This window comes from Eptatretus burgeri, chromosome 8 (assembly GCF_056783735.1).
Source record: "Eptatretus burgeri isolate ZD-2024b chromosome 8, Ebu_testis_v1, whole genome shotgun sequence".
Lineage (NCBI taxonomy): Eukaryota > Metazoa > Chordata > Myxini > Myxiniformes > Myxinidae > Eptatretus > Eptatretus burgeri.
In genome coordinates, this window is record NC_140968.1 from 101,401,520 (window position 1) to 101,423,252 (window position 21,733).

The 21,733-nt window shown below is 45.0% G+C and overlaps 1 protein-coding gene across 4 annotated transcripts in view; it reads left to right on the plus strand.

Annotated features, from left to right (window-relative positions):
• PDPR (pyruvate dehydrogenase phosphatase regulatory subunit) overlaps positions 1–21,733 on the plus strand; it is a 59,637-nt gene that overhangs the window by 25,875 nt on the left and 12,029 nt on the right. For 3 of the 4 annotated variants that reach the window (XM_085893300.1, XM_085893297.1, XM_085893299.1), the window contains 8 exons: positions 4,412–4,533; positions 6,021–6,138; positions 6,716–6,865; positions 11,448–11,640; positions 13,279–13,403; positions 13,724–13,873; positions 14,014–14,147; positions 20,154–20,302. In XM_085893300.1, the coding sequence (XP_085749426.1) occupies positions 4,412–4,533; positions 6,021–6,138; positions 6,716–6,865; positions 11,448–11,640; positions 13,279–13,403; positions 13,724–13,873; positions 14,014–14,147; positions 20,154–20,302 (1,141 nt within the window). The remainder of the gene's footprint in view (positions 1–4,411; positions 4,534–6,020; positions 6,139–6,715; positions 6,866–11,447; positions 11,641–13,278; positions 13,404–13,723; positions 13,874–14,013; positions 14,148–20,153; positions 20,303–21,733) is intronic. The other variant, XM_085893298.1, reaches the window with a different exon arrangement.

Consider the following 21,733-nt stretch of genomic DNA (forward strand, 5'->3'; position numbering starts at 1 on the left):
CATTTTTTTAATGAAGTCATAGGTGCCTTCATTGCGACGTCGTCATGGCATGTGTAGAATGTTACATCTGATCAGTATGAAATTTTTTTGAGGGTCATCTATGGATAAAATGGTCCACAGAAAAATTAATTGATGATGTCATCGGTCACGTGATTCAGCGGCCATATTGTTTTTGTTTTTTTAAACCGCCAAAAATCTCTGAAATGGCTGAACAGATTGAGGTGAAACTTTACACACATGACCAGCTATCCATGAGAAACAAAAGATTCACATGGTTTCGCAGTCATATTGGATTTACCCAAAAACTTATTAAAAAAAATCTTCTCCAGAATGGCTGGACAGATTGAGGGGAACTTCACACAAATGTTCCCCAAGCCTTGGGAGGAGGAGGAGATTGGGACCATACTCTGTGCAGAGTGTCGGTGCTGCTTAAGCAGTCTCCTTGGCTATTGGGCACAATCCTGGACGGGTCGCCACTCCGACACACGTTACCAGCATGCCGGACTCATTTTGCTGACCTCAGAAGGATGACAGGCCGAGTTAACCCCACCTGTTATTAATTCAACAGTTGAGCGGGATTTGAACTCAGGACCCTTGGAACCCAAGCCCACCACCCTAACCATTAAGCCAACACCAGGCATAAGCCTTGGGGATACCAGGGTATTCACAAATAATTCATGTCACATAGCCTGGCAGTCATATTGTATTGAGTGAAAATCTTTTTAGCCACATCGCGTTGCGAACGCTGGCTCGAAGAGAGCTCCGCATTGTTCTTCTTCTTCTTGTCCTTCTTCTGGTGAAGACAAAACCTTTATGACATGGCTCTTGGACACTTTTAAAAAAAACGATTTCTCTTGAACCGTTTCATCAATCAACGTGAAACTTCACAATCGTGATCTAGTAGTGATGGGGAAAATATTGTTGCGGTTCTGCAAAACCGCATGCCTCCAAGGCAATGGCACCCAACATACAGTGATCCGCAGGCAGTTATTTTGTTCGTCTTCATGCAGTCAGACCTTCCCCTCGTGTCTAGTGGGTTACCGGGACGAAGTGCGTTGCGTGGGTCTAATAGCTTGGTCTATTAACGATATCTCTATCTTCTATTCTGATTTCTATTCCAACCCTTTCCTTTTAGCCATGGTACAAATAAAGCAAGCAAGCAAGCAAACACGCCATGCAAAATCCGAATGATTGTTCGCAATGCAATGCCTCCTGTGGCTTGGAACCAAAAGAATCATAACAAACACCCCACGCAGTCTCCCGTGAGAATCACCATAAGGACGAAAACGCTACACAGCGCGCGCATGGCATGCCCTTTCATTCAAATTTGCATGCCAATTTCCAACGGCATCTCACCTTGCTCACCAAAAACTCACCACATCGACCACAAACGCCTCTCACACGTGGGAAAAATATTCCCACACCTCCTCGTACCTCTGTATCAATACAATTCGCCATTGAGCAGAGGCATGCTGCACGGCTCAGGGTACTCTGACTGCTTGATGGGACAAGCAACAGACATTAGTAGCACCAACCGCATCTCGCCAGGGATGGGCACGCGAGATTGATACGACCCTCGTCCAGTCACCAGAACACGACAAAACAGGTGGAGAATGGGTGGGGTGGGGGAGGGGCACGGGAAGAGCAATCGGGAGTTTGGTACAGACGCTCTGGGCCATGTCACACCGGATGTGTGAATGAGACTGCTTCTGGACCCAGGAGCCTGGCAGGGCATGCCTAGCACTGCTGTGGCCCAATGGAGAAGTGGGATTCGGGTGACAGTGCGTCGCTTGGGGTCGTCACCCCGCCCTTCTCCCGGGGCTTATTAAAGGCGGATCGTGGAGCCGTCCGCCCTCTTCTTCGCCTCTCTGCCTCGCCCTCTTCTTCGCCTCTTTGCTTCACCCTCTTCTTCACTGCTCCGTCTGCCTGTTGTTGGATCTTCACTCGTGGTTGATGTGCGACAGACGTTCTTCTTCCGGAGGACCAGTGCGGAGTGCATGTTGCTACGAGCCCCGCAAAGTGACTAAGCAGGAGATAACGTGCCGACTCTTGAGGTGGGAATGCTCAAGCAGAGCATCCCACAGAGGTACACGCAACACTCACAGACCTATACACGACTAGGCTAGGGATATTTTGCCTCGCTCATCTTCTCTCCTCTCTCTCTTTCTACCCCACTATCCTGTCCCCTTTGGATGCACAAAAGAGCATCCATTACTGATTCACAAGCACAATAACCTCTGGCACGACACCGCACCACCCATATTGCGCAACACCACACCTCCCACTCCCACACCTTGGACACCAGTATTTCTCCCTCTTACCTCCTCCAAAGTGTACTGGGTTGCGTTGGTCAGCCGACCGTGCCATGTATTGCGATACTGTTTATCCTCATCTGCTCTCTTTTTCTGGCTATCTAATCGTGTGTGTGTGTGTGTGTGTGTGTGTGTGTGTGTGTGTGTGTGTGTGTGTGTGTGTGTGTGTGTGTGTGTGTGTGTGTGTGTGTGTGTGTGTGTGTGTGTGCGCGTGTGCGTGAGTGATGGCACCTGTCTTAGCATAAGTTAAGATTGTAGATGTTCTAACAGCATAAGTCTGCTCTATGTCTGCTTTTGTAAATTGCTTGCCTTTTGTCGCACCCCACTAATGCCTTGCTATCCTTGCTGTTCATAATAAACTCCATTCACTGTACCACATACCTTTCCTCGCTTGAGTGTAAATAAATGCTTTGTGTAGAAATATCCCCAGCTCGTTTTCGTCTTTTCCTTCATTGGTCCAGCATGGTCCGTATCCTCGCCTAGCCGGGATGTTATCCCCCAATGATCTGTTTTTCTAACCGGTACGTCCTTGGGCAGTTACGCTCGGCTGCATCTGATCCGGTTTGAACAAGGCGTACTGAGGGTGTGTCCCCTGTTAATTAGATCATGTGACCATTAGGTAAACGGTATTTATTAGATGGATGACTAAGTCACGTGGTCGAGTTATTGGCGTTCACGGTCAATCAGCGACCCGCCGCATCACAAAGTTATTCGTGTGTGACGGCCTGCAATCCTGGAGAGTCTGGTGGGAACCTGAGGTAGCTTCCCCCCCCCCCTCGTGGTCTTCTCGCCCCCGACCCTGGTTTCGCAACAATATGTTTTAAATTTCAACCTGATCGGACGCATGGTCTGGCAGCCAGTTGTTTAATATTTCTGGAATCTGGGTTGTGTGTGTGTGTGTGTGTGTGTGTGTGTGTGTGTGTGTGTGTGTGCGTGTGTGTGTGTGTGTGTGTGTGTGTGTGTGTGTGTGTGTGTGTGTGTGTGTGTGTGTGTGTGTGTGTGTGTTTTTTTTTTTTTTTTTTTGGAATAGGGCTCACTTGGCTGTGCGCAGATGGGTTTATGGGTCGAGGAGTAGCAGCTGAAATGCGAATCCTATCCAGGTTCCTTCTGATAACTTCATCTTTGCTTTTTGCTTGTTTGGGTTCCTTCTGATTACTACAATGCAGGACTTTACCTATCGAGCCTTCCATTTGAATTTATTTTAATCCCATTCTGAATTCATTTAGATAATTATAAACATCTTGGGTCAGGGTCAGCTGTTCCAATCAAAGGTGTTGCGTCAAAGTGGGACGTCTTGGTACCTGGTCATCGTTGCCAGCAGTTATAAAGTGGCAGTTGTAGTTATGTTTATTATTAATTATGTAACACACCAGTACATAAACGCCACAAAAAATACACCACACAAAACAATTCCTGGCGAGGGTCAACAATCTCTGATTGCTCTTTGTTGTTTGTTTGTTTGTTTATTACTTAAATTCGCAGAGTACATCCATTTACTTTTTTGGTTGGGTGCTTTGTTTTTTTTTCTTAAAAAAAAAAAAAATTAAATGTATGTATGCAAGGGCGAGATTTTAGAGCCACACACACACATACACTCTAAGTCGTCTAGTCTGGATTTTGATCCCGACCCAGCTATCATTCTGGTGTTTTATAAGCAGGGCGATCCCTCAGACGGATGTTAAACTGGTGCCCCATCTGCTGACGTTAGTTGGTGGATGTTAAATATCCCACGGTCTCCTTTGCGAAGAGTAGGCTAACCACAAATGGCATCCTGAACAAATTCCAAATTCATGCCCAAACTATTGTTGGGAGAGAGATGGCAAACTGCTGAACATGACCTCAGGCCACGTAACAGAACCAATGCTCTGTAACATGGAGTATAGTACATCGGATTGGATGTGTGTGTATAAAACACCATGGTGATGTTTGCTTGCTTCACTGTTCCCATGCAGCTCCTCCACCCCTCAAACCCCTCCCTGAGTGAAATTAAGTTGATGAAGTGTTGCATTGAATTGATGTGGTACAAGTGGGCTGAATGACCTGCATTCAATTTCCTTGTGCAACGAACGGTCTGTGCCGGTGGCGTCATCGTACTGCAGGTGTCCGTATGTACGACCGTACTGCGGTGAGCCATGTCATTGTTGAAAAGGGAATGGTGACCGCAGTGGAGACTGATCGAGGCGAGATCACGTGCGAGTATTTTGTCAACTGTGCTGGGCAGGTATGGATGGGAGCTTCACTAAATTGCTCATGTGTTTTGACATTCTTGCTGTGTGCCCATCACGTCATTGCAGTTTTATTTATTTTAAAATCATTAATTGGCGGTATTGCATCATGATATCCCGAGAAGGTCTTGTGTTTTAAATGGTGTTCCTCTTGTGGATTGTCTTTCCTATACACCTGTAAGACTATTCTATATGGCATTTGCAGACCATGTTTATTCAAGGTGACATTTAAATGAGAGGTTTTATTTTACAAGTTGAATGCAATAGTGTAGTAGATAGTAGAAAAATCGTGCAAATTATGATGCAAGCATCAGATTTGGCATTTCTGTTCTGCAGGGCTTTCTGATCAAATCTGCCCGATTGGCCATTTGAAAATCCACATTTTGAAAAATTTGAAAAAAAAAAAAAATTTGAAGTCACAGCTGGTTGAAATTCTTGAAGCGCAAGTGAACATCCCAGACAGAGAACCAAGGGGAGATGCAGTCATCATTGATGGCTCAGCACTTATCAATGCCCTACCTCCACGCACTTCAAAGATATTTGATGACTGCTAAAGAAAACATCATCCCAAAGGTGGAATCCTATGGTGCCAGGTACAAGAGGGTGGATGTAGTGTTTGATGTGTACAAGAAGTCCGAGGCAAGGTCGAAAAGGGGGCAAGGAATCAGAAGAAGAGTGACAGGAACCAGAAAGACCCCAAGTAACTGGAAAAGCTTTCTTCGAGATGACAGCAACAAGACTGAGCTGTTTCACTTCCTTGCGGAAAAGATGTGTGAAGCACAGACGACAAGCACAGTCATTGTCACAAAAGGAGAAGATGCCATTCGCAACACAAGGAAGTCACTGGATGCTGTGTCTCCATGTTGTCATGAAGAAGCTGACACTCGAATATGTGTACACGCTAGGGATGTAACGACGGATGGTCGCAAGTCCATTATCATTAAGGCTAATGACACGGGCGTACTAGTCATAGCAATATCTGTACTGCCATCCTTACAGGAACTAGGTCTTGAGAACATGTGGATTGCCTTTGGACAAGGAGCCAATGTGCGATGGATTCCAGTCCATGAGGTAGTTTCTGCAATAGGGCCTGAGAAAGCTAGAGGGATCCCATACTTCCATGCGTTCACTGGATGTGACGTCGTGTCTGCCTTCCGCGGTTAAGGGAAGAAAACTGCATGGCAGACTTGGAACGTCTTTGATGATGTTTCTGAAACATTCACCAATCTCAGCCAGCATCCAACATTGATTCGTGATCTTGACTTTTTTGAAGTTTTTTTATTTTAATTTTAAATTTTTCAAAATTTGGATTTTCAAATGGCCAATCAGGTAGATTTGATTAGAATCTCCTGGAGAACAAATGTGCCAAATTTGATGCTTGTATCATCATTTGCATGATTCCTCTCAAAAATTTCTGTTATCTGCCCCACTACAAGACATGAAGTACAAGTACAGTATCTATCTTTCCACTTGTTCCTTCTAGTGGGCGTATGAGTTGGGACAGTCTTGTGATGAGCCTGTGAGCATCCCCCTGCACCCCTGTGAACATTTCTACTTGATCTCCCATCCAGCTGAGCTTCCACTGGCTTCTGATCTTCCAGGTGCTCCACAGAGCATTGTTCCCTTCCTGCACCGAAATGCAGTCGCTTTTGCTTGAATTGATTAAATCTCTGAAGGACAGCTTGCAGCGTGGAGTTAAAACTCAGGATCAACAATGCACCACCAGCGGTAGCATCACCTATTGCCGCAAATATTATTTGCACTGATGTCCACATGGGAGTGATGTTGCATCACGTAGGTGGCAATAAGGCTCAGGTGTGTGATTTGATCACTGTTGTCTTCATGTGGAACTATGTAGGCATTGTGCACTAAGAGTTAAATCTGCTGTGTAGAGGAGAGGGAATAAGGGATAGGGTGGTGGGGGTTGGCAGGGAGAAAAGTGTGGTGGTGGTGGTGGTGGTGGTGGTGGGGAAGGGGGGGGAGTGGGATGAACCTTCTTGACCTTGAGTAAATTTAATTCTGTTAGAGATCAAACCCAGGATCAGACAGCTGAGAACTGATTGCACTACCAACCAAGCTGTTCTATTGCCACATACCTATCGCCTTTAGCTATGCATGCTCGACACCCAAACTAATTTTGTTCATTTGTCAGGAAGTATTATTGCTTTGTGTTTGCAGTTGTGCTGGACCCCGATGGAAGGATCTACGTGCGCCCTTGGAAGGGTGGGATCCTGTCCGGAGGTTTTGAAAAAAACCCCAAACCTATCTGCACCGAAGGAAAGAACCAAGTGGAGTTCCAGAACTTGCAGCATGACTGGGATCATTATGGTGTGTCAATATGGATCACACCTTGACTAATCTCTTTAATGTATACTTTATATGTTCTTTAAATAATACTGGTGCTCCATATTATGGAGCAATGCAAGCATTACGTATCGTGGTGTTGCATGACGATACGTGCTGTCCCTCGGATGGATGTTAAACCGGGCATTTTGTCTGCTCCCATTACTTGGAATATGCCATTGATGTCATTGATGAAGAGTAGGAGAGGTATCGCTAGCATTTTGAACAAATAATATTCATGCCATAAACAGATCTTCTCGGATATTCTTTGACATCAGGTTTAACTGCTTCCTATCGCGTGCGTGCATGTGTGTGGTTGCTGCATGGGTCGCAGTTCTGCACGATGAATGATTAAAAACAAAGTGTTTACATCTCACGTGTGAATGTCCATTGTGTGAACAGCTTGGTTTGCCAAATTCTTCTCAAATGGCATCGAAAGCCTTCTCCACATTTGGCTGGAAGATTGTCTTGTCATACACAAGCAGTATGTTGCAATTTATCTTGGCACATACGAGGACTAAAAATGAACCTTACTGAGATTTTCAAAACTACACTGGGAAATATTACTGCAACCAAACTAAATTGGAGGCTGTCCGTGTTTCAGTGACGATCCTGCAAGGAACCCTCGAAAGCAAGATATGAGAACAACAAAACTTCACAACTTGGTCCATGAAATGAGATCCGTTGCCGAAATAGAGGTGGATACTTTGAATCCTGGGATGATTGCGTTCCACCTTCTGAAACCCACAAATGGAGTTTACAACCAGATGGAGGTTGATACTATGCAACAATCAAGAGTGCTGATCATTCGGTACCATGCCTTCACTCCGGTAAATCTGATCATGCTTCAGTTTTCCTGATACCAACATATAAACAGGAACTCAAATGCTCAAAGCCTGTCATAAGGACAATGCAGCACTGGTCAGAAAAATCCATTGTTCTACAAGGGTGTTTTGAGACGACAGATTGGAATGTATTTAAGGACTCATCTGCTCATCTGGATGAATACACGGACACTGTTGCCCATTACGTTAAGCTTTGTATCGAAACCTGTGTCCCAACCAAGAGCCATCGTTCAGCAGGGATATTCATGACAAACTACAGGCAAGGGCTCACTCGTTCAAAGCAGGTGATGAATCTACATACGAAAGATAGCGCTTCGACCTCGAGAGGGCCATCAAGGCTGCCAAGCGGCAGAACATTGATCAATTCGATGAGAAGGATTCACGCCGACTCTGGCAGGAGCTCCAGGCCGTTGCATCACATAAGGGGAAATCCAAGGAAGTTGACAGCCCTGATGCCAAGTTGCCAGACACTTTAAACGACTTCTTCGCCCATTTTGACAAGGTCAATGCTGAACCACGCCTAACTCATGAAATTGATTCTGAGGCTGCTGCTCCGGAAGTCTCCCAGTCTGACTCCCAGTCTGACGTAAGATTTCGCTCAGGTGTAGGTTTGAAAACACGCTGGTCCTGATGGAATTCCATCTCGTGCCCTTCGATACTGTGTGGATTAGCTATCTGCAGTTTTCAGTGATCTGTCACTAAAGCTGTGTATCATTCCACAATGTTAAAAAAATCTGTCATACCAAAAATGTCTCCGGCTATGTGCCAAAACGATTACCGGCCAGTAGCGTTAACGTCAGATATGAAATGTTTTGAACGTTTGATATTGTCTCACATCAAGGCTGTCATTCCTGAAACTCTGGACCCATTTCAGTTTGCCTGTCGGTCAAACAGTTCTGTTGATGACGCTGTCTCACTAGCCCTCCACATCGTTTCACGACATCTGGATAAGCGTAATACCTATGTTAGGATGCTTTTGGTCGACTACACTTCTGCTTTTAATACCATTATTCTTTCTAAATAATTTGTGAAGCTTCGAGATATCGGACTGTCATTCTATTTGTAATTGGATTTTAGATTTTTAAGTGATAGGCCACAGGTGGTGAAGATTGGCAGCCACACATCCTCATCGTTTGTCTTGAACACGGGGGTTCCTCAAGGTTGTGTTCTGAGTCCTTTGCTGTGTTCACTTTTTCCTTATTATTGTGCTGCTCGTTGAGAAAACAACTTCCTGGTTAGATTTGTGTACGACACGACCTCAATCGGCCTGATTACGAATGGCGTAGAGAGATGAGGTTCAGAACCTGACGGAGTGGTGTTCAGCGTATAATCTTGAACTGAATGTTAGTGAAACTAAAGAAGTTATCATGGATTTTAGGAAGTCTTGTGCTACACATGCCCCTATCAGCATTGATAGTCTCGATGTTGAGACTGTGAGTTCTTTAAAATTCCTGGCCATTCACATTTCATCTGATATGTCCTGGACTCAGAATACTGGAAGTATCACTAAGAAGGCCCAGCAGCACCTGTACTTCCTTAGTCGGTTGAAAAATTTTGATTGAACTTTTCCCGCAATGTTATTGAAAGTATTTTAACAGGATCGATTACACTGGTCAACAATTTTTTACTTTCTGAATGTTGTCTAGATTTCTACAAGTGAATTAGGGTATTCTGGCACTGCTGAATCAGGAAATGGCATCCGTTTCTCTCCATCAGGTCAGGTTTTTGTGCTAAGTTGATTTGAAAAAATCAGATCTTGTGACAAAATCAATTACATTTTTGTGGCATTATCAGCTGATTTTTGTCAACACATATCATCCTAAACATGTTTTTAAGAAAAAAAAATGTTTTGCCAACAACATTTATTGATTACATGATAGAAACATCGATTACTGTCATCTGAATGGTGGGCATTGATAAAGGTAAGTACAAGTAAATTGCATGTTGCGTCACCACTGTTCAAACTTCAGGGCTTGAACTTCCGTTTCTTCGAACTCCTGTTCGAACTCCTTCCGTTTCTTCGACCTCCATCTCTTCATGTCCTGATGGAATCTCTCCCCCTGCTCGTCACTCATTGAACCCAGGTTCTCAGGAAACCGGTTCATATGTGAAAATAGGTAGTGCATCTTGATGCTCATGTTGCAGCCCAGGTTTCTGAAAGCAGTCAGCATGTTGTTGACAAGTTCTGCGTAGTTTCTGGCCTTATTGTTGCCAAGAAAGTTCTTCACTACCAAAACAAATGTCTTCCACGCTTCCAGTTCCACTTCGTTCATTGAGTTTTTGAACTCTGGATCTCTGATGAGCTGACGGATCTGAGAACCATCAAAGGTGCCAGCTTTCAACTTCTCCATGGTCAATCCTGGAAAAGCCTGGCACAAGTAAGTGAAGCAGTCACCATCTTTGTCCAGAGCCTTGGTGAACTGCTTGATTAAGCCGAGCTTGATGTGCAGCGGTGGGAAGAGTATTCTGTCTCTGTCCACCAGAGGGTCATTGATGACGTTCCTTTCTTTGCATGGCACCAATTCCTCCCGCACAGGCCAGTCCTTCTTCGTGTAATGCTGAGCACGGTCCCTACTATCCCACATGCACAGAAAACATGGGTACTTGGTGAAGCCAGACTGTTGTCCCAACAAAAAGTTCACCATCTTCAGGTCAACACAAATAAACCACTTATGCTGATCATAACCAATTTTCTCCAGCACGTACTTCACCGCTTCATACTTCTCCTTCAGTGTAGTCGAGTGAGCGATGGGTACAGAGGCAAACTGGTTGCCGTTGTGTAGCAGAACACATTTCAGTGATCGCTTGCTGCTGTCAATGAACAGTCTCCAATCTTTGGGTTCGTACTGTGGCACTCCAAGCTTGAGCAGAAGCGCATGTCATAAATTGGCGCATGTAGGTATTGTACATTCTTCAGAGTTCGTTATTTCAAGAAATACAACTTTTTTGTATCACATTATTACAAAATCTGCCCCATTAACTTTAGTTTTGATCCACGAACTTTATGCTTTGCCTCACCAATTTTTGGAAGATTTTGAGGTTTTATGACTTCAAACTGATCCCTTTTCGACATAATCACCCAGAACTATCGTACCTGAATACTTCTTGTCATTAAAATAATTATTTCCAATCAAAACAATTATTTGACATCACATTTTACCCCCACCAACTTCTTCTAAAATGCTCCACACATGCGTACATGTGAACAAAAATGTAAAAAACGACATGTGGCCATATCTCAAAAACTTGACCTGATTGAACAAAACTAATGTGAGTTTTGGATTCAGCGCATCAGATTCGTCCTAAATCAGCTTAAAAAAATGCAGACAACAAATTTGTTGTTGACCAGTGTTATCGTTTGGTTCAGCAACATCACTGCACACGACCTCAAGTTGTTGGATAGAGTTGTTCGTGTTGTGCAGAGGATCATTGGTGTTGACCTTCCTGCACTCGGTTATCGACACATCTGTTTTGCCAAAGCCTCAAATATTGTCAAAGATACTAGTCATCCTGCGTTTTATCATGTTTGAACCACTACGTTCTGGCCGTCAGTATCTTTTAACTTTGCTTTAGGTGGGAAGCGTGAGGATTCGCAATTGGTGTGCCATCAACTTCGCTCTTGTTTTACTATTGCCACGCTTCTTCATTATCTTAGCTGCTGTCTTTCATGTTGACCGTTAGTTTATGAAATGTTTACCTGTCATTTGCCTTCCCATTATCAGGGCCTCTGCTGCAATCACTCTTGGAGCGAATGCCGGTGCTGTCTGATGTCCAGATCCGGCGCCTTGTCAACTGCCCCGAGTCATTCAGCCCTGACATGCGTTGCATCCTGGGGGAATCTCCCAGTGTACAGAACTACTTCGTATTGGCAGGGATGAACTCTTCTGGATCTTCGCTTGCAGGCGGTGCTGGGAGGTAAAAATATCTTGCTAACCTGGAGCGCAGTTGAGCATTTTGATTCACTAGCACCAACTATCCCAATTTGGGTTACTCTTTGTGCTGATGCTTTTGGGGAATTTGTTTTCACTGTTAAAACTGTCCTGAGTAGTAGTATAGCGCAGAGGCTGTTCTGTTATGCGGGATCAGGGTCTGATGGTGGAAACCTGTTCTCAGCTGGCAAGCAATCTTTTTATCTCCACGCTTTTTGGAAAAAAAAAAAAACGGTGGTGGGGATATTGTGATCTGCTTCTGTCTGTCTGTCCATTTATCACACTATCTCCTCCTAAACGGTTGTGCAGAAATTCACCAAACTTGGTAGTTATGATCACCACATGGCAGGAAGGTACAAGAGCAGTTATTTTTGGCTCTGCCCCCTGGGGTGAAGTCAAAAACCAAAGAATGCAATCACGAGCATTTTTTTTTTTAATGAAACTCTACATGCAATCGACATTGGGGGATGCATGAAATTTGTCCCAATTTTTTGGGAGATTTGAACCCTGCTTCATGCCCGGAGGGGTTGGTTGGGGGGGAGAAACTTGTGGTCAAAATGGAAGAAAATTTGATGTTGGGCCATTTGTGATGGAACTTTTTGCCATCGAAGGAACGATGGCTGCAACTTTGCTTTTGGTGGGAAGCTTGGGGATTTGCGATGGCGTGCCATCGACTTCACTCTTTCCCATTTGCAAATCAATTTGTGGTTGGTTAGCTGGAGTAAAAGTTACAGCTGTCTTCCTGGGTGAGACAAGATGAGCAGGAGTTTAATATATTGGCAAAAATGTGGAGATGTACATCGGCCTAATATAATTTTCAATATCGGTTACCTTTTGAAATCTATTTGTGGTGTTTGTTCAGTTTATTGTCATGATATCTACATTTGCCGAAACATTGGTTAAAAACCCATTTGGTACACCACATTGTGCAGTGTATTCAACGACAACTTGGTGGATGGCTGCAATATCTATTGGAAAGTTGGGGCTTGTAAACTTAGCAGCAGCATGCCCTTGGGACAAGAGGTGCAGGTCATTATGGCATTTCCTTAGAAGGTTTAATCACGTTAAAGCTGTCCCTAGTAGTGGGATTGTGTGGACGTTACCGAAATAGCAACAAAGAACCCCAAGCCGTGTTTGGCGCTAGCATTTGAGACCAGCAATATGGAGATCGGAGACCTGTGGCGGAGGTCTCCACATTGTTATTTCTACTTCCCTGTAACATTTCTTGCATCTTCATCACTTTTTTTGTTTTCATAAAGCCTTATGTTCTCTTCCTGACCACACTTTGCTTTGTTAATCCCAAGAGGAAATTATTTTGCTTTAAAGAGAAACCTGTGTTTTGCTTGGTGTCTGTAGATCCCACTGGGTTTATGCTTCAATAGCATTGTCTTCCCATTTTGTATTCTCCTCCTATTAAATACACAACTGTTTTGTATCCTGGTCGATGGCCTTCCATTCTTTGTTTCAAATCACTGGCTGCAGAATGTCCCAGTTTGTATCGCTAGTAATATTTGTTATTGTTCTTTTGCCCAACTCATGCATCCCTTTGTATTGTGGCCACTAATTAATCCCATTACATGCCACGAATGCATCGCTGACATTGTGCCTCGCTCATGAATTCCAGGCTACTCGCAGAGTGGATCGCTTTTGGCTCCACTTCAGTGGACGTTTGGCCCTTGGATATCCGAAGGTTCAGCGCCCTGCAAGGCAGCCGTACTTTTCTACGACATCGTGTCATGGAAGTTGTCCGTAAATTCTCCCATGCACCGTTCTGCATTACTCATAATGATAATTAGAACGAGCTAGCAATTGACGTCATGTTAATGGAGCATTATTTGCTGCTGGGGCTTGAATGCACCAAATTCATTGACTCCATTCGGGGAAAGCACAAGTTTTTTTGAACAAGTTTGCAACAATCATTGCCTGAATTTGTTCTTTCTCCACTGATACTCTTTTATAAATGGGTTATTTTCCTCCATTTTGAATGCTTTGATTTTTATTTTTTTCATGAATGTTCATCAAGATGGATACCTGATGTTGGTTTTTTTTTTTTTTTCCTGTTTGGATAGCCCTGCTCTATGAGCGTCTGTATCACGGGGTGGAGTTCCAGACAGGGCGGCGTCTGCGCACGTCTCCTCTATATGACCGTTTGGACAGTCAGGGTGCTCGGTGGACTGAGAAACATGCTTTTGAAAGGCCGAAATATTTTGTGACTGAAGGTATGTTTTGGCAAGATAACTGCATTTTTTTTTTCATGTTTCCTATAAGTTTTTGGGATAGTTGTGGCTTTGATACGAAGCAAGTGTTGCAAGATTATTTGTGTTGTGATAGTTGCTGAACTTGAACACTCATGCTACAGGCCAAAGTGATGGTGAGCAGAATGTAACGTTCTTCAAGCCATGTTGGTTCGACATCGTTCGTGACGAAGTACTGGCATGCAAGGAAGCCGTTTGTGCAATAGATATGTCTTCTTTCACGAAGTTTGAATTGCGGGTACGTGATTGTACCGTTCATTTGAATTGTATCGGCATGTGGGTCAAACAGTAGAATCTGGATAATAAGTGTATGTGCTTATTTTCCGTGTGCGCTTGTATTCAAAAATCCATGGCATGTGCTTATAATGGTAAATGTTCTTCAGATGTCCGTTTTTACGTCATTGTAATTTTAATTGTCCGTACCTCGGAAACAAATTCCAAACACACTTTCTTTCAGTCCTCGAGCATGTGTATCTGTTTAAACTTTGCAACAAGTTTGTTTTCCATTTCTGGGTAAAAGGCCTGTCTTCCGCTCCCTATATTCCTCGAACCTTTCGCACTCTGAACAATTATTTCCTCATTCTTCACCATTCACATCAAAGTCCTCGTGTTAAGTCCGAATTTCTTACACGTCTGTTACTGGTTCTTGCACGAGTTGTAAAACGCGATAATCTCGATCTTCGTTTCACTGGTGTGTCCATTTTGCTCGTGCTGAAAAATGTTGTTTTATGACCGTCATAAAAGGTCGTAAAACACCCTTTGTGAATAATGTCTTGAACGTGAAAATCTTGTAAGTACCAGTACCAGATGTGTAAGAAATTCGGACATTTGGGACTTTTTGTGTCTTCGGGGTCTTTTGTGTCAGGGTCTTTTGGGTCCTCGAGGACTTCTGCGTCTTTGTGGTCTTTTTGGTTATTTTGGGGTCTTTTCGAGTCTTTTGCATATTGAGAGTCCTTAGGGTCTTCAAAGGTCTAAGGGGTCTCGGCAATATAAAGGGTCCAAAGTTCCATTCCAATATTACATATAGTTACACGGCTGGACAGATGGACGGACGGACACACACCAAGACCAAGCTCTTTTTATATGTAGATTACCTGAATTTGAGGTGAACCCCCCTTTTCAACCTCCAATATGGGTGGATCTGGATGGGGAGCACAACCCCATGAGACCTTACTGTTCTGATGTATCGGTCATGTAGTTTGTGAGGAAAATATGTTTTTGTGAATTGAGAGATTGGGGAACAGAGGCCATGACCCCCCCCCCCCCTTTCCAGGGCAGATACAGCTATGGGGAGCACAACTTAAGGTTAGGGCATAGTTACGATGTTGCGTGGCCAGGTTGGTCTGGATCTGGTTGTCGTTTTTGAGAAGAACCTTTTTTCAAATGAAATACCAATATTTGGGGCAAAGCACCCCTTTAACTGGATGTTGTTCTCTGTGCATCTCTGCTATGCATTATTTCGGCCATCTTGTCAGCAATGGTGCAGCCAGTTTAGAATTTGTTCCCCCTCACCCCACCCTTTTAAAAAAGCTAGCAACATCCCGATCCGCTGGGCAGGAAAGCGAGAATCCCAAAAATGAGATACTTGTATCAAAACAACAAACGAGATGTTGTGATGATGTTTCATAACTCCCCCTTCGTGTGTGTGTGTGTGTGTGTGTGTGTGTGTGTGTGTGTGTGTGTGTGTGTGTGTGTGTGTGTGTGTGTGTGTGTGTGTGTGTGTGTGTGTGTGTGTGTGTGTGTGTGTTTGTGTGTGTGTGTGTGTGTGTGTGTGTGTGTGTGTGTGTGTGTGTGTGGAGATGTCACCTAATTTGCAATCCGACATCTTGGAGAACAGGCAAACAAAGCGAAACTGCACATGGATTGCTTACAAGGACTAATATAAGGATTTGATATGGAGGCTTGACTTCGAGTTATGAGGGGTGTTCAAAAGGGATTTAGAATGGGATTCTCTCAGGCGTCCAAGAAATACCAAATTTGTCTTGTTTCACAATACTGTATATAATGATGTACACGAGGTAAGCGGTGTGTGTGTGCATGCATCCATCTGAGTATAAACAGATTGATTGGTGTTTTACAGGGAGAGTGTTGCATGAAAGTTGCGCCGACTCTCGCATGAACGTTAAGCTGGGTGTCCCGTCAGATCAGGTCAGGTATGGGAGCATGCGCTGGAGCAGCGCAGCGCATCGCTGCACCCACTTTTCCACTGGTATTCCAGGGGCCTCCGTCTGGCCATCCCCCAGGCAGATGCCTGGCCCATCCCCATCTCCTTCAGATGCTGATCAACCTGCTGCAACCATGAGGAACTTGGTCAGCCCATTGGCCTCCTCCACTCGCGAGACTCCCTTGCTGAGAGAATCTGGTGAGCAGGACAGCACCAGAAAAACAAACCACATGTGCTTATGGACTATGCTGGTAACAAATCTCGTTTGAGTCTCTCTCAGCAACTGCTCATTGGACACAAAGTCCGACCAGTAATAGCCAAGGATTCTCCGAAAAGACCTGGTAACAAAGGAATTAAGTCTCGACCTCAGATCCCTGGTCAGAGTCCAAGTCGAGCAAGACTGGAAGCACCAAGGACCTGAAGACATGGACTTTCGTCCTCCCACACAGGTACCGGCAGCGCCACACCCCATGATCCAGTGAATCCATGACTCCCCAGGCCCGACCCAGATGTCTATTTACCTCTGGCTCACAGCCAGCAGAGACATGAATATCACTGCGAAGGTAAGTGAATCTCTCCGTTACCTCAACATCCTCACCACAAACGGGCACAGACAGGACAGCAGCATCCAAGATGTCATTGAAAGCCTGGATCTTAGTTTTGACCCACGAACACCATAATCCCAGCCCCTTCAACTCCTCATTCAGCACCTCTAGGACCCCCAAAAGGATACCTTAAGTCTCTGCAAAGATGACTGCATCATCTGCGAAATCAACGTCAGAGATCTTGACATTCCCAAAAGATGCACCACAGCTTGATCTCTCCGACATCCTCCCCAGAATCCAGTCTATACAAGCGTGGAAAAGTGTGGGGGCCAGTCCACACCCTGACGAACTCCAGTAACAACTGGAAATAAGTTGGAGATGGTACCACCACATCTCGCAGCACTCTCGGTTCCAGGGTATAGTTCAGACATCAGATTGATCAGTCTTGGTGGGACCCCACGAAGACCAAGAATCCTCCAGAAGGCAACCATTTTCACTGAATCAAACGCTTTGCAGAGATCAACATATACTGTAAACAGCCCCTGCCGAAACTCTCATCTGCATTCGGTGAGGACCCGAAGAGTTAGGGTACAGTCAATAAGTGACCTCTTTGGTGTAAAGCCTGACTGCTCTGGATGCTGGTGCTCAAGCATATGGTGGTGAACACTCTCAAGAATTGTCCGAGCAAAGATCTTGCCCGGCACTGAGAGCTGCGTCACCCCTCGGTAGTTGTTGCAGTGCTGGTGACCACCCTTCCCTTTCCAGAGAGGGACAACAAGGCCCCTCTTCCAGTCAGTTGGGATAATGCCTGTGTTCCAGGCAGAGCACAGAACTGCATGCAGTGACACAAGTACAGCATTTCCACCAGCCTTGAAGTTCAGTCTGGATGCCACAGATCCCAGGAGCTTTACCCCATTTCAATTGGTTCACCACAGCCGGTGTTTCCACAAACGAAGGTGGACCGCAGTTGATTGGAGGGTCAGCGAAAGGGATAGTAACACCCCTGACATCCAACTCAAGAGCTGGTGGATCAGCCTGGTACAGCTGCTCAAAGTAACCGGTCCAGCGGGCCTTCACTTCGGACTCCTCTGTCAAGAGCCCTCCACACTCTGCTCCAACTGCAGTACACCGATGGATGGGCTTGGAGGAACGCAATGCCTGAGAATCACTTGAACACGGGTGATGCTCCACCCCTCACATATTCCTCGCTCATTGGCCTCCTTGTCCACTCTGAGCGCACATACAGTTTTACACATCAGCCTCCGAAACAGCTCAGCTCTGCCATTAAGCCTGGCCCTGTGACTGGTTAATGGTATCCAGTGTCCCTTGAGAGACAAAATTCCTCATCGCCCTCTGGTGAGTTCCAAGACATCCACCGACAACGTCAAGGACGGTGGTCTTGAAGGCACTCCACAACTCTTCAGGATTACCCAAAGCACCCAGACCCTCAAATCTCCACTCAGCCTGTTCGCAAACTTTTCAGCTTCCCACTCATCCTTGAACTTGCCAACATCCAGCCTAGGCTGGGACGGTATCATTCTCATGGATTTAAGCTGCAACTTCAAAGGTGCTGCAAGAAGGCTGTGGTCATTATTGAGGAACTGAGCACTCTGGTAGACGCTACAGTTCTGGATCATCCTCCAGCGACCATCAACGAGCACATGGTCAATCTCCTTTGCCACACCACCAGCGTTGGAACACCAAGTCCAGCGATGAGCCTGTGGGCGCTGAAACCATGAACCGGCCACACTCAGTCCATGACTTCGAGCAAAGTCAAAGAACTCGGTGCTATTCAGGTTCACAGTTCCAGACCCATGGGGGCCAACACACATCTCGTGACCATCCCTATCAGTTCCAGTCGATGCATTGAAATTCCCCAAGACGAGAAGAGTATCTCGCCTGTGGCACTGATCATCCACAGACTCGAGGGCGGTATCGAAGGCGTCCTTCACGGTGAGATCACTCACCTCAGTCGGAGCATATGCAGAGACCAAGGAAACGACACCCAAGGAGTGACAAATCCTTCATCTCATAGTACACTCCTTGACTGGTGTTACCTCAATTATCATTGGAGTCAGCTTTTTGGACACAGCTCCAGCAACTCCTTTTGCATGGTAACCATCAGAGCAAGCAGACCAATCACAGATGTAACCACGCCATGATCTCGCCGCAATCCGATCTCCGAACCTCAGAGAGTGCTGCAATACCGATGTCCAAATGCTTGAGCTCAGATGATAACAGAGACAGGTGATCATCCTTTCTTAGGGATAGGACATTCCAGGCACCCACCCAAAGGGACTGCCTCAGGTTAACCGAAGGAGATGCCATCTGGTGGATGACACCTTAGCACCACTCCATCACACACTCTCCCACAATCTGACCCTGGAAGTTCACCCTGTGGTTTTCCTCCTCATCAAGGAATGGGGGTCCTGAAGGCTTTGCCGCAATCCTGTTGTCCAGTGGGCTGCCCTGCGGAGGGCAGCTGCATAGGAGGTACTCCCACGGAGTGGCTTTTCAGATTTCCTTTCGTTTGTGGGTTTTGCGGGATGAAGTGTTTTACGGTGGCCGGAGTGCAAATCCTGCCACTAACCTCCTAATGAGAAGTAACCCAACTGCAGGAGGACGTCTGCAGATACAGTGGGGTGCTAGTTGTGGATGGCAGTTGGCTCACAAGGAACTCCTCCACACTTTGACAGGTTTTGTTTTTGATTCTGCTGGGTGTCCATATCCATACACCTTCAACAGAAAACCTGGTGGGGGAGACTGCTTCGTCGCCGACAACCCGACCATGAAACAGGTCTTGTCTGCAAGCATCATTTGTTTAGTTTGTGTCTTTCATGTTGTGTAAGGAAATAGAATATGTGAAAAGTTTGTGAACATCAGTAAATAGGTGTTGTGTTACCAATCGATTTGTGTTTGTCCTGTTATTCAATTATTCAAATCGTGGTTGCGTGCATTGTGGCTCTCAAGATATTGTGTTTTTGACCAATTAAGAAAAAATGGCTGCTTTTGTTATTTGGGTTGCTGACCCCTGGTCTGGAGGATGGCTAGTATAGCCACATACAGAATGGGATGAACCATTCCATGAAAGAATAGATTTTTATGGAGGTATTCCCAGGTGGTAACATCAGCTGGCCATTCACCCAAATACCTGTTTTGCACATTTTATTTGCTTGAGTGACAGCAGGTGATTGCATTGTGAGAATGCTCAAGATCGCTCACCAATGCAAGGCCATGTTTCACCTCTGTGCCGTTCAAAAACAACTATGTGAAAGATGTGGATCACCAAATTGTATGGATAATGCCCGTCAATCTCACCTGGTTTGATGTCCTCCTTCACAAGGAACTTGATGATGCACCCCTGTTCTTCAGCGCACATGACTGTGATGGCCTTCGTTTTTGGTTTTACCCAGAATGCTTGACCAGCATTTATGTCACTTCCTGTATAATTCACACACCTGCTGTTGAAATGTACGCTTGCTCGAAAGGTGAAGTGGTTGCAGCTGACGACTGTGTGTGCCTCGTGTGACGGCAGTCCACCGGCAGGCAGGCCCTGGACATGCTTCAGTGGTTGTGCTGCGATGACATGGACGTGCCCACCGGCACCGTCGTACACACTGGAATGCTTAACGCAAACGGCGCGTACGAGAACGACTGCAGCATTGCGCGCCTCAGCAAGGGAAAGTATGTCATCACTGAAACAGCCAGCATTGTTACTACAAATGTGAAACCACAAGTTTGTTTTCATGCAAATGAGGTCCTTCCCCAGTTTTAGTATTCTTAATTTGCTGCTTGCTTCATTAACATTCTCTGTAAATAATTTTATGGTGCTTTTTTTTTATTTTTTTATTTTTTTATTTTTTCCAAGGAAGCACTCCTGTAACCAACATCAACTGGATCAAGAGTTTTGAATATATTTACTCCGTGTTAAGCAATTGGTTCCTGTCCATCCGTCCATCTACAAACGTCGGTTTATGACCGAGGAACAGTTAAATTTAATTTGAATGTTATATTTTGAACACGAATCGGAAAACAAACCTGCCTTTTTATCAGACTTTGGCTCTGAATTCGTCCCGATCGCACACCCGTAGAGGAGTGAGAATTATTATTTTTTACTCTGCTAATGAAATGAAATTGAAAATCATTCCAAACAGTAAACTTTTTTTTTTAATGACATCATAAAGGACACAAACAGGCAAAAATAACTCGTGTAATGTGTTGGACAGAGTGGTGTAATGACCATTGTGTCAACGGTGGTAAATTCCGGAATTAATTTATTAATACGATTTTTTTTACAATCTTCATTTTATTTAAATTGAATTGTTGTACTTGAACACTGCAGAACACAAATCAACTTCTTGTCAATACCAATAACCTCCAGTTTAGCAGTACTTGGCCATGTTAAATAGGGTGGTGTATAACACTGCTTCAATCGTGCTAAACTTCTGGAATCCTTGTTTTAAAAGCTATCTTTAAAATTATTATTTTTTATTAAAATTGAAGTACTGTTGGACCCCACTATTCGTGGGGGGGGGGGGGATACGTTCCTGAAAAATGCCACGCTTGTCGGTCGGGGCATTGTGTTTTTTAAATTAGTTTTTTTTTAACATGGTTTAGCCTCATGGAACCGATTACACAGAACAAATCAGGAGAAAGAGGAAACGCCAACGGCAGGGTGGAGGGAGAGAGTAGACGGAGACTGACAAAGGGTGGACAATATGGATACATCAGCAAAATTGTGTTTGACCAGGTTGTGACTTGTCAAGGTCTGAGAAGAGGGAAGAGGCTGCTACCTGTCTGTCTGAAGGATGAGAGATGTCACAGCAGAGTGGAATCATCAGCAAGGAGATAAAGAGCAATTTCCAGAGAGTCAGTGAGATCATTGATGAAGATTAGGAATAATATGGGGCCTAAGAACACTGCGATGAGATACTCCAGCCGTGACGGGGAGAGGAGATGAAAGGGTTCCGTTGAGAGCCACACGTTAACTACGAGAGGGGAGGAAGTAAGAAATTGAGGAGCGGAGTTGGTTTTGTATTCCACAGGCAGACAGATTGGAGAGCAAGGCAAGATGCCAGACTGTATCAAAAGCTCGAGATATGTCCAGAGAGATGG